Genomic DNA, 12,500 nt, shown 5'->3' on the forward strand with positions numbered 1-12,500 from the left:
GCAAGGCAACAACGTCGGCACCCTGAGGTGGCTGGCAAGCTCATGGTGGGGGTGGGCGGGGGGGGTGGGGGGGGGGGGGGGGGGGGGGGGGGGGGGAGGGAATAAAAAAAATAAAATAAAGAAATCCACCACCACCAAAACCCCAACTTCCCTCCAAATCCTAAATCCTCCAAAAACAAAGATCGTAGGTCCTCTGTCTTAGACGCTAGGCATTTAGCACAGGGTGGTGTTGCTCACTAATGTTGTTTGATTTGGAATAAAAGCATGAAAATGATGTGCAAAGGCCTAAAATTGGAGATGTAAAGGAAAAATAAAATAAAGAAATCCACCACCACCAAAACCCCAACTTCCCTCCAAATCCTAAATCCTCCAAAAACAAAGATCGTAGGTCCTCTGTCTTAGACGCTAGGCATTTAGCACAGGGTGGTGTTGCTCACTAATGTTGTTTGATTTGGAATAAAAGCATGAAAATGATGTGCAAAGGCCTAAAATTGGAGATGTAAAGGATGACTGCACAGTATTCCATTTCTCAATTTCATCCTTCAGAGCCACAAAATGGGGGTGATACAGTTACTGGATGAGATTTACAGTAACAGCTGTGGTCTTCCCACACAAGGGAGGACCTTCTAATGGGCTAAGGTCTGTTTTGAACAGACGGGGAGTAGCAAAACAAGGTTCCCTATTAAGGGTGTGCAGTAATATTCCTGATAAAGAAAACGAGTAGTGGTAGTCAGATTGCTTTAAGAGACCTAAATCTCCTTTCGCTGTTAAAAAAAAAAAAAAATTAGAGCTATTTTAGAAAGTGCTAACTGCTAAATAAATGAAAGACGTGTAAATGTAAGGGTTTGGTTTTTTTCTTAATCTCTTTGCTACGAACTGTAAAGAATGCATAGGAACCAGTGCCAGGGGCATATGGCTTTCTCCTGTGCTGAACATTCATACAAAAGACAGGTTCATCAGTCATTGGAGTATCTGGATAAAAAATTAGCTCCTGATGGATGGTATTTAGAGCTTACCTGCTGCTAGTACATTACCAGAGAAACACAGGTTTTGAAACCCACATGACATTAGAAACTGCAGACCATGAAATACCCCACGTGCAAGCGCGCTCATAATGTACACCAGGTTATACAAAATAAGAAATAAGCTATTTAAACCCTCTGCCTAAAATTGGGCCCGCTGCAAGGAACCCTGGGTCAGCCCTACACAGGCCAATTAATGCACAGCATCTGCTGTATAGAAGCCGTGCATGAAGCACTTCCGAATGATTTCAGCAATTAAAAGAAAACTGTTTCCTGCCTGTTCTGACAGCAACTGTTTCAATGCAAGAGTGAGCACCAAATCATTGTATGCAGCTGAAAAAATTAAGTCTTTTTTTTTTTTTTTTAATCTTGTGAAAAGGGGGTGGGAAGGATGAAGATTTCTTACGGAATCAGATCGTTCTTTTGTTGTCCGACATTCTGTGTTTTTCTGCCAAATTAGACAGAAGGCTCCGAGGGTTTACGGGGCCCTCTACAGTATCACCTTCTGGTGCACTGTGGCTCCCTAAAAAGATGGATCAATATCAACCCTGCTGATTTGCCTACAAAAGTGAAAATCCCTCAATTACATTATTAAGACCATTATATTTAGAACACAGGTGCTCCGATGCATAACATTTTTAAGGCTCTCGGAGCTGAAGGGAAAAAAAAAACAAAACAATGAGAGCCCTAAGCAAAAAGGATCTTAGATTTGGTTAAAAGTGAAGTGAGAATTGGATTTTATTGATATCTCCTTTCTCAGCTTCGGGGAGACACCAGTGAATATCCCTCGCAATTTCCACTATGCCGAGACTTGTGTCCCTATTGAGCCTTGTAAGTAAGAAGGGGCAATGCAAGACGGTGCCACATGAAATCCAGTTACCCTCTCTTGTAGCCTTCTGCAAAATAATTACAAACATTCATCCTGTTTATGCTTGTGCAAAAGCACTGAACAGCGAATTAAGTATGCATTCACTATCTAAAACCCTTATGAAGATACTGGGATTTTTGTTTGTTTATTTGTTGTTTAAACTTAGTCCATGCTGCTATCATTCCCTTCCCAGATTTTTTTCTCTCTGACCTGTTGGCAATCTGGCAGCAAGCATCCAACAAGAAAACAAATCAAGAGGAATTGGATGAGCAGCAATTGAAATTCCTTGACATTGTCCATTACCATGTAAAATAATTAGTGGAGGTTTTCCCTTCTTTCCAAATTAACTTTGAAACCGGAGCTACAGAGCAGCAAATATAATCAGCGGCAATTAATAGTACTTGACAAATCATTACTAAACTTTTTTTGCCACGCTCCTTTAACAAAGATAGCACATCCCAAAATTTTGTGACCTCTGATTAACAAAGGTCCCCCTGACAGCAATAAGCACTGGTCATTGCACTCCCACTTATCCAAACCACACTTCCCCAACTGCTTCTGAGATCCCAGCGTGCTGGGGAAACGATACGCAGGCAGAGCACTTCTGGGGGGGATTCTTGTGCTACTCAGCCCAAGGCAAAGCTTAGCTTCCATCACAGCAGTCTTTATCAGTCAACTTTTTCAATAATGGCTAAAAAGTTGCTTATCATTCAAAAAGGCAAAGCACACCAATTTTAAAAAAAAAAAAAAAAATCCAAGGATTAAAAAAAAAAAAAATCTACGATTTCTTTACCAAGGATGGCAGCACTTTTCCCCTTGGAAGGAACTCTAATAATATTGAATATTTGTACCTCAGCATCAGAATAGGATTTCATTCTTAATTACACCGCACTTGAACACAAATCTAAGACTGTGCAGTTGCATAAAGATATAGAAGAAAAATCCATTCAAGTCAAATATAAAATTTACATAAATGTTACGAGCGATTACTATAGTTAAGTATTTTTTAGTGTAACCACAATTATTACTTGAAGCCTCGCGCTGTAAGAATGGTGAAATATTTGAATGCTTTTACTCTTGAAATTTCACAACTGTGGAAATGGTTTCATTTCCTGTTTACCAATACGTTCCCCCCCCAATTATTTAATACACAGAATCATAAAAACTACATGAGATTCATCACCATATCTGGTCAAGTTTACAAACTCCTTTTAACAGAGAAATGCAGTTAATATTTGCTCTGGGATCGGTGAAGAACAGGCGGGAGGAAAGGAGGTAAAGGGAAAGAAAAAGGAAAAAACGAACAATAAAAGAAAAAAATGTTCATGCACAAGAGAAAAATCTTATTTGAATTTAATAGTATCTTACTAAGTTATTAATTGGTACCATTTTTGTCTATATAAAATGTAAAACTGTTACTTAAGCAAATAAATTTTTACTGTTTTTTCCTGGTTGTTATTTCTCTGTTATAAATTCCAACCAGTATAATTATGGGTATAAGATAAGAAAGAGGAAATTTATTTTTTTTTTTTAGATTTTGAGGTCTGAAGAGCAAATGTGATTTAAAACAACACACAACTGGCTGATGGCAACAGGCAACTTTATAACTCCACGTTTTCTTTCACAAGAATGAACGATGTAGTGAGAAACTGAACTTAGGAAGCTGTTTTCTGGTTTTTAGTAGTGACCATTTCAGCAGCAGAGGTCAAGGAAAACATATCTTTTTCCCATAGCAAGAACTTTCCTAGGCTTGTGAAATGGAAAATTGTGGAGAAATATTTTTTTTTTTTTAAACTATTTTTCTAAAGAATAACAAGAGAAATTGAAATAACGTGCATGCAACTGAACTGGAAGAGGAATGCAGTTTAGAAGAACTGGAACACAGCTTAAAACGTCTTCCTCAGTTGTTTATAAAATGTGGAATCACTGACAGGGATGTGCTTTGTAAGTTACACAACTAAAAAAGCAGTGTTCAAGATACCCAATTTTGAAATTACTGAGATAATTAGCATATACATTTAATAGCTGACATCTTGGTAGGAAAAAAAATCATCCCATGCAGTATCAATACCCATGGCTACACCAGCACCAATTTGAAATCGTAAGAAATTTTGACATGAGCAAAGTCCATTTAAAGAGTGGTTTGAACGGTGATTAACTTCCACAACCTGGCGTAATCTTGAATTACTGGGAAGAAGAGAAGAAATTGAGAAACTTAGGTCAAAATAATTAACTGCCCTCTTCTTTTGGCCGTAGTCCTACAAAGATTCAGTGACGGTGGGCTGTTTACCCAGAGGCGCTTTGCTTTTACATATTTAGGGGGGGGGATTCATTAAAGTGATTTAGGCTACCAGCACTGGTGTTAGCTTACTGACCAATGCTTGGCTTAGTAATGCCACCTGTTCTGCCTAATTTAATTAAAAAAGAAAAACAACCAACAGAAACATACAGCTAAAAGAAAACCACCTTTGCATTTCTGACAGATAGAAACCCGAAAAAGCAAAAACTATAGTCATAGGTGAAAATACAGCAAAGGCTACAAGGCAATCAGGACAATTAAGACCTTTTTTGTTGCTGTGCTCAGTTCGGACTACCAAACTCGGAATCAGTTGTGGGAGCACTTTGGGTGGCTTGCTTTAAATGGGGTACGACAACATTGCTTTACCTGTTCAACCGTTAGGATCTTGGGCTTTCCCTGCTCCTGCAGTTTTCAGTGCACAGAATCCTACATGCAAAAAAATCAAGCCAAACAACTCAAGCAGAAGTAGTATTATTTGCGAGTACCTGCCTATTTCCTACCCTCTAAGTAAAGCAGCGAATTTCTGCAGCTTTAGTAGTTTTTATGGTGCCGTATGCGTGGTAGTTGTGGTGACATTAAAACCACGTGCGGTGCCATCTCCACGCTCTGGCATGAAAAATACCGCTGTGTGCTAGCAGGGCTGGCTTGTGCTGCCATCGGTGTCAGCAGAAACAGAGCGAGTCCCTCGCCTGGACTCTTGAAGCTCAGTGGTTTCTCTTGCCCTTGGCACCATGGGGAACCAAATTTCATCCTAATGCACACTTGTCATTAACGATCTATGTACAAAATAAACATGCAAACACCCTCCCCCTCCAAATGGATATTTCCTATATAATGTGACTGTGTTATCATGAGGAATGTAAACTAAATTTAAATCTTCTTTCCCTAAATAATATTAACCTTTTTTCTATTCAGCCAGATTTCAAATTTTTTGTTGTTTATGTTGCTTTCTGCTTCTGAGTGCCTTCATTGTGTTTCCAGGAATAACTGAGTGACAAATAATTACAGTCTTCTGATCACACGAAGGAAAATAAAAAAAGTAGAAAGTAACTAAAAAGCTAAAACAATTGGCAGCATCACAAGTTCTGCTTCTCCCTAAATGACAAACAGCACTTCCCCACTGTGTTACTAAAATCTATAGATCATCTTACAGACAAAAGAAAATAAATTCCTTGCATATGCAATATCTTTTGGCAAAAATGAATTGAAAACTGCTTTTCAGACCAGCTGGATTGAGGATGCTCACACGATCTTCTACCCGGCTTCATCAGACCAAAGTATTTTTCAGCAACAGCAGCCAAATGAGAACACTATGCTTCAAGGAAAAACAATGATACATTGAGTGAGAAAAACTAACGCAGAGATCAGCGTCGCCTTCTCATTTGACTAAGGACACACAGAGAGGGACTAACAAACACCATATGCTTTATCTGACCGGGCATCATGCCCTATAGCTGAACCGCAGGCAATAAACACGAGTTTGCAAGTGCGGCCATTCAGACAAAGACGAGATGTCCCTCTCTAGGAGTTTCTTCACCATTTGTGAAGTTACACCTGAAGGAGGGGTACGGCAGCCCCGCCAAATGACAAACAGCACTTCCCCACTGTGTTACTAAAATCTATAGATCATCTTACAGACAAAAGAAAATAAATTCCTTGCATATGCAATATCTTTTGGCAAAAATGAATTGAAAACTGCTTTTCAGACCAGCTGGATTGAGGATGCTCACACGATCTTCTACCCGGCTTCATCAGACCAAAGTATTTTTCAGCAACAGCAGCCAAATGAGAACACTATGCTTCAAGGAAAAAACACAATGATACAGAGTGAGAAAAACTAACGCAGAGATCAGCGTCGCCTTCTCATTTGACTAAGGACACACAGAGAGGGACTAACAAACACCATATGCTTTATCTGACCGGGCATCATGCCCTATAGCTGAACCGCAGGCAATAAACACGAGTTTGCAAGTGCGGCCATTCAGACAAAGACGAGATGTCCCTCTCTAGGAGTTTCTTCACCATTTGTGAAGTTACACCTGAAGGAGGGGTACGGCAGCCCGGCTCCCCATGCTACTGACCGCTCTGAGAGCATCCCTCTGCGAGCGCAGCGCTGTTGCAGGGACTGTGCTGCACTAACACTATTTAGCATAGACCACAGGTTAGGAGAAAACAATCTCAGAGCAGCTAATAACCAGGCAGCTTTATTGCTGGCAGCGGCAACACCCGAGTGGAAGGATGGACAACTACCTCACGCTCTCCCATTTTCCAGCTGTGCTGTTTTCACACGCCATGCAAATTTGAGCTGCCAAACCAGTTGCAAACACAGAATAGGAGCTACTTAAATTTCCATTTCTCCAGCAGACTAAAGAAATCAGACTTTTCCCAAGCAGTGCAACAAAAAGAGCTGTATTTATCAGGGAGCTACAGCTCCCTGCCCATCATGCCTTGAACAACTGTAGTGAGTGAGCTGGTTCCTGACGGACAGCCAAGACGTGTAATCTGAATCACACCATCCCACTGCTTATTCAGTGCCGATAGCTGATGCTACCCTCATCTCGCTCGCTGGCTCGCTTTTTTTTTTTTTTTAACGTTTTGACACTAGTCCTGAAAAGGAAGGATTTAAGTTAAACCCTTTTCAATAACGCAAATGTGTTTTTGCAATTAAAGCCACACAATTAGCATTGACAAGCTCAGGTCAGCAGAACATAGATTATGCCGTTCAAATGTGCTGCCACTCAGTACCTCCAGCAAAAAGCTGCAGGAGAGAAGAAGAGCAAAAAAAAAAATCTTTGCACATGATTTAACAACTTGTGCTCTGACGCACTGCACCACTTGTGGATTTGTGGACGGAGGTTCATTTCTTTATTTACTTAAAATCCGTTCGGCTCTGGCCTCCTTCTCCACTGGTTCTATTCCTTCAAAACAACAAGAACTATTCTTCAGGGCAAGAAGGCTGGTGACATTTAGCAGAATTATCTTCTCAAAAAAATCCTAAACAGATTTAAAAAGGCTCAAAGTCCTTGCCTTAAAAACGTTTCCCTTCATTCTTCACAAAAAAAGGTATTTGCTTAAGATCTCCCTCACTCAGCCACTCTTACTGCCTAGACATAGAAATCACAGATTTCTCTGTCCATGCAATGACAGTGATTTATTTTAATTGAATACTGCTGTTTTTAAAGGTATAAACAGCGTGTGTGCATGTATAGATCACAAAACCAGAAAGCTAAGTGTAGAAGCTAAAAGAATTTCTCTCTTGCTAATTTTTACTCAGCTGTACTTAGTTCTGTTTTCTCAGAAATCTCTTTATTTCATTAATACGAACATTGGCACCTATAGATCTTCAGTATTAACATGATGGCTCCCTTCTCTCTGTAAATAGACAGAAATATCCATGTATTCTAAAAACAAAAGTGGCATAATAGAAAAACGTAAGCAAACGGATCACTTTACCAGCACGATTGATGACCATCATATAGTAAGTCCAGTGCTAATTTTGGACTTGAGATCTTGATCCCATTTCTACATGATCTCTCAAGAAAAGCTCGGTTTCATTGCTATAAACTATGAACTCTGCAACTAAAGCTTTCTGTTTGTATCTAAGTGCCACATGCATGTTTATAGCATCATTTGACTGACAACAGTACTTTAAAATTAATCTGCGCACCCTGATTCAAATATTCCTGTGTCTGCATCACACTATTGCTTTCAATGGTTATGAGAGATAAGGGCCCTGACCTTAGAAATAATGTATGATACAATGCGGCAGAATTTCATATAAAGCTTGAGTTCAAGGAGGTGTTTGTATGTAACTCTAGAACACCGTATTTACATTTGTTTCCAGCTCAATGTGAGGTAAGCAGCACTGGAAATCCCCAGGACAACAGCAGCATGTTCTGTTGCCCTTCTGTATGTCAAGTTTATTCCTTCTGCAGGACAAGAGGATTCCCGTTAAGAGACTGGGAATTCCCAGCATGGAATTCCCAATTCAGGAAATTCACGTGTCTCACAAAATGCTAACACAAGGATTCGTTAAATATCTATCCTGTGTCCCTTGCGTTTAGTAATATTTTCATTGCTTCAGGGCAGAAAATCAACAATCCCCTCCTGCTAGCACTAATAGCATATATATACACTTACATATATTTACATGCACATATACACACACACAATTTTTTTTCCCCCTGCCAAGGCATTTGTGATACAAAAACAAGTTATTTGTTGAGTTTCAGCTGTGGACTTGTACCCAGCTGAAAATTTTCCTTTTAAAGCCAGTTTAATTTGAATTGTGCTTCCTTATTAGTTTTTATAATTCAAATGAAAAGCAGCACACATCCTTCAGCACACTTTGTTCTACAGGTGACGTAAAAAATAAAACCTGTGACCTGTAGTTTCAGTTGCACCAAGGAGAAATTTGTGTGGAATATATAATGAAAATGCAGATATATAGATCACATTTCTTACCGTGTCCCCAGGCTTGACAGAAACTGCCACCACTGCTCCAGGCATGGGAGATCTCAAAATGCTGGAGGTGTCCTCTGCTGCTTTCTCTGGCATGTACTTGCTCAGCTCTGCAGCAACCTTCGTCAGTATTTGTAATTTGTACTAAAGAATAGGAAGAGGAATGTTTTAGAAAACTGCACCTTGGTGAATTCCAGTCAATAATCTGCACTATTTTATGGCATGTTTTTATATAATACATCTGTTATCTATTCTTCACAGGAGTGTCTAAAAATCACTCTTTGAAATCTTTATTCAGAGTTTCATTTTCACGATGCAGAAAGAAAAATATGCAATCCCAAACTGCAGCAATGAGCACATAAAAGGAAAGAACCAAGTACAGTACAGAAACGTCAGGTTCGTTTAAAAACTGGGGGTAGAGAGGGGAGACACAAATTTGAAAAAAAACAGAAATACCCTTATGCTTACTGCACATTAGCTTTAGTGGATAAGGAGTATTGAGGGATTCGTTCCCAGTGCTGTGCTGAATTAGAAATTGACCTTTTGGGAAAGTCTGCTGGACTTTCAATGACATGATTAATTTTAAACATTACTTTTACTTTTTAAGCATTTATTTTTATCATGTATTTAATGTTTGAAGTGAATAACTTGTTTAGGTTTTGCAATTAGAACATATTAAACAATTTCACTTCCATTTTTTCATGCACAGGCAGAATGATGGAACACTTTGGAAATATAACACCTGACTATATTTTATCTGCAATAAAACTTGTTCAGCAGCTGTCATCTACCTTGAGAAAAAAGAATGTTTTCTCTAGTATGTTTTATAGCAATTAGAAATGGAAAAGAATACGATGACCCTCAAGTGTCTGAGAGCATCCCTTTAAACAAAACCTTTCTGAAAACATGTTAAGCGTGTACACTAATTTCAGCTCCAGGCTTTTAGTTTTTAAAAACTTGTAATCACTTTGACAGACAATTCATTGCTTTCAGACAGATGGCCTTCACATTTGTCCCAGTGCACTTGAAAATGAATGCAGAAAGCCAGTAGATGGCAGCAGGTCTCTGCGTGAAACTCCTGCCTCACCAAGGCCAACGGAGTGAAGACCAGCACCACACTTCATCAATAATTTAAACAAAGGTTTTAATAAGAAGCATTGGATGAACTGCATTTACAATTCAAATGTGTATTTTGCTGATGTAAAGTTCAACACCTTGCTTTGAACAGTATGTTCTCCTCCAAAACAATTAGCTATTGTTTTATTAGCAATAAAATGTCTTTACTTTTCATTTTTACACAGACAGAAAAAACCCGATATCCTTATGGTGAAGGTAAAGGGGGACTCTACCTTCTGCTTCTGTAGAGAGCAGAACAAGGTATTTAGAAATACATGCAAAAGGTGATTAACTCTGCAATGACATCTTTAAAAAGCAGCTTTCAAAGCCAAATTAAAACAACGTAACAGAGGATTACCATCCTCCATAAATGATGGTTGGGCACACAAGATCATGTGCAACGAACAGTGCAGCCGTTCAGTTAGAAATACTTGCTTCTAATCAGAAATACAAGCAAATGGTTAAATGAACTGATCCCCCACCACCACCCCGGTAAATGTAATAAAATGCCACAACATTATTCCCAGAAGCTGTAAGTGGCACCCAAAGATTTGAGAACCCATTCCCAAACACGTGCCGTGGTTACAATTGATATGGCACACGGAAACCAGCACCATTTTGTATGCAAAAAGCTGCCTTAACTCCAAGCCTCCCGCAGGCATCATCATGACAATTAAGACTGCGGCACTCACGTTTTCCAACTCAAAATACAGCTAGTTCTCTCCCTGCACAAGCAACTACATTCAACGCGGTGTGCTCCGTGCAGTTTCTTTTTCTAGAAGTAAAGCGCGTGCGTGTGTGCATACGCGTGCACGTATGCACGCTTGCATGTATGCTGTAGGGAGAGGGGAGGTGATGCCTATAGGAGATTTGATGACATAAGTTGCAAATAGAATTGCAGCAGCGTGACAAGTCAAATAATAACATCTTATGCATGTTTCTTTACTCTTGAGTGTCTGTTTTGCAATCAAGACATACAAGTGTCTGCCAGTTTCTGAAGGATATGATCCTTAAGTGAAATTACTGTGCAAATAAAAGCTTTTTACTCCTATTAAAATTCATCTGAGTCATAAGTGGCAAGGAAAAAAAGCTTGCGGAGTGTATTCTGCTGTCAATCTAATAAACATTCTGTGCAGAGGGACTATTTATCAAAGATAAATTGTACTTAAAAGTCCTTCATTAAATCTATGGGGGGGAATATAATTACACCAAATTGCACAGTTTCAGTATCCATGGTTAGTGTCTTCTTTGTACTCAGAGTTTGAAAATAAAAAAAAGGAAAAAAAAAAAGGAAGAACACAAATAAGTTACATTTGTGGACTGTATTGTTGCCTCTTGCAGGAGACTATTTTGATACGATTTCAAAGGATTAGGTTTAGATGCCATTTAGTTTTTTAAGCCACACGGAACACTTCCGAGCTGCCCAATTTCAAAATTTAAACTTGAAGTGAAGGCTAGACCTTCTGCATTCGTCTAGGTTACAGTATTTCGCAGGGACTGAAATACAGCATTCCCTATGCACTCCAAACATACAGCAGTGGGGGAAAAACCATGTTCCTCAGTACGCTGCACTTTAAAGCTCAGTTCTCCACACCAAGTTAAAATATCCCTACCAAACATTGTTTTTGCTATCTTTATAATTTTCATATCTTTTAAGATTCCTTTCTCGGCAGGACTCCTGCTTTGCTTGGAGTGAGATGTAAGAGCCAGTACACTCAAAGCTTTAAAACGCAGGTCTTTGTTATTGATGAGCTGTTCCTTTTCCTTTTGTATTTGTTTATTGTTCTTTAGTCTGTTTGGGGGATAAGCAAGTTACTGTAATCAAAAAGTAAAAAATAACAACAGTAAACTTCTGGGGAAAGGCCTTTTTTGGCACAGTTGGTTCACAAATGACCTTTCAGAATATAAAAAGACAAAGCCGCAAAGAAAGGTTCCTTCTTTAAGATTACCTTTGATGTATTTCTGCTGCCGGGCCGGACCCCACTAAATACCCGCTTAAGTGTCCCTTTGTAACGCTGTTTCTTATCTCTCGGGGATGAGGTGTGCAGGGGGGGTGCAGGGGGGCTGTTCACCTAACCGAGGTGCAGCCTGCGGCTCAGCGAGAGCCACAAGGCTCTCTGGAAGACCAAGCCAAACGACGCCTGCCAGTTGTTTCAACGCTGAAACAAAGGCAATTAAGAATATACCACATTTTTCCATTACATGATTAACACTGCTGCTACGCCTTTGATTCAGTGAGGACACCGCTGAACATATGAAGCTGAAGTTTTGATACGCTACTAACGGAGTGTGGACAAGGTTCGGGTTTTTTTTCCTTTATCCTCACAAGGAGGAGGAGGAGATGGGAGAAAGAAGGGGCGTAAATTGGGGAAGGCTGTAAGGCTTGGGTTATAAATAAGACACCAGAAGGTTTCCACTGGCCTAAACCAGAAGAAACATCTGCTGGAGTCATAAATAGATTGCGGGTGGATTCTCAGAGCAAGGAAATCTGCTAGCCATCAGATCTCTGATGATGAGTAGTTGTCACCAGCCACTGCTCCACTCCCCAGGGTTTCAGAGCCTAATTCTGCCAGCCAAAGCAAAGTTAATAAAGAGCCGTACAGCTTTTGATGCATAGAAAACAAGTGTTTCTCTTCCACAGGACTGTTGGAGTCCACAATCAGTTGACAAAAATTATAGTAGGGAAAAGTAACGTTACTTAATAGTTTTCTAAGGGTAACGTACCTCTCCCACT

At 39.6% G+C, this 12,500-nt stretch overlaps 1 protein-coding gene across 1 annotated transcript in view; it reads right to left on the reverse strand.

Annotated features, from left to right (window-relative positions):
- Window positions 1-12,500, reverse strand: part of PCCA (propionyl-CoA carboxylase alpha subunit) — a 296,238-nt gene that overhangs the window by 8,533 nt on the left and 275,205 nt on the right. The window contains exon 22 of the mRNA XM_019474286.1: window positions 8,654-8,794. Coding sequence (XP_019329831.1) covers window positions 8,654-8,794 — 141 coding nt within the window. The remainder of the gene's footprint in view (window positions 1-8,653; window positions 8,795-12,500) is intronic.

This window comes from Aptenodytes forsteri, unplaced genomic scaffold (genome assembly GCF_000699145.1).
Source record: "Aptenodytes forsteri isolate BGI_AS27 unplaced genomic scaffold, ASM69914v1 Scaffold123, whole genome shotgun sequence".
Classification (NCBI taxonomy): Eukaryota; Metazoa; Chordata; class Aves; order Sphenisciformes; family Spheniscidae; genus Aptenodytes; species Aptenodytes forsteri.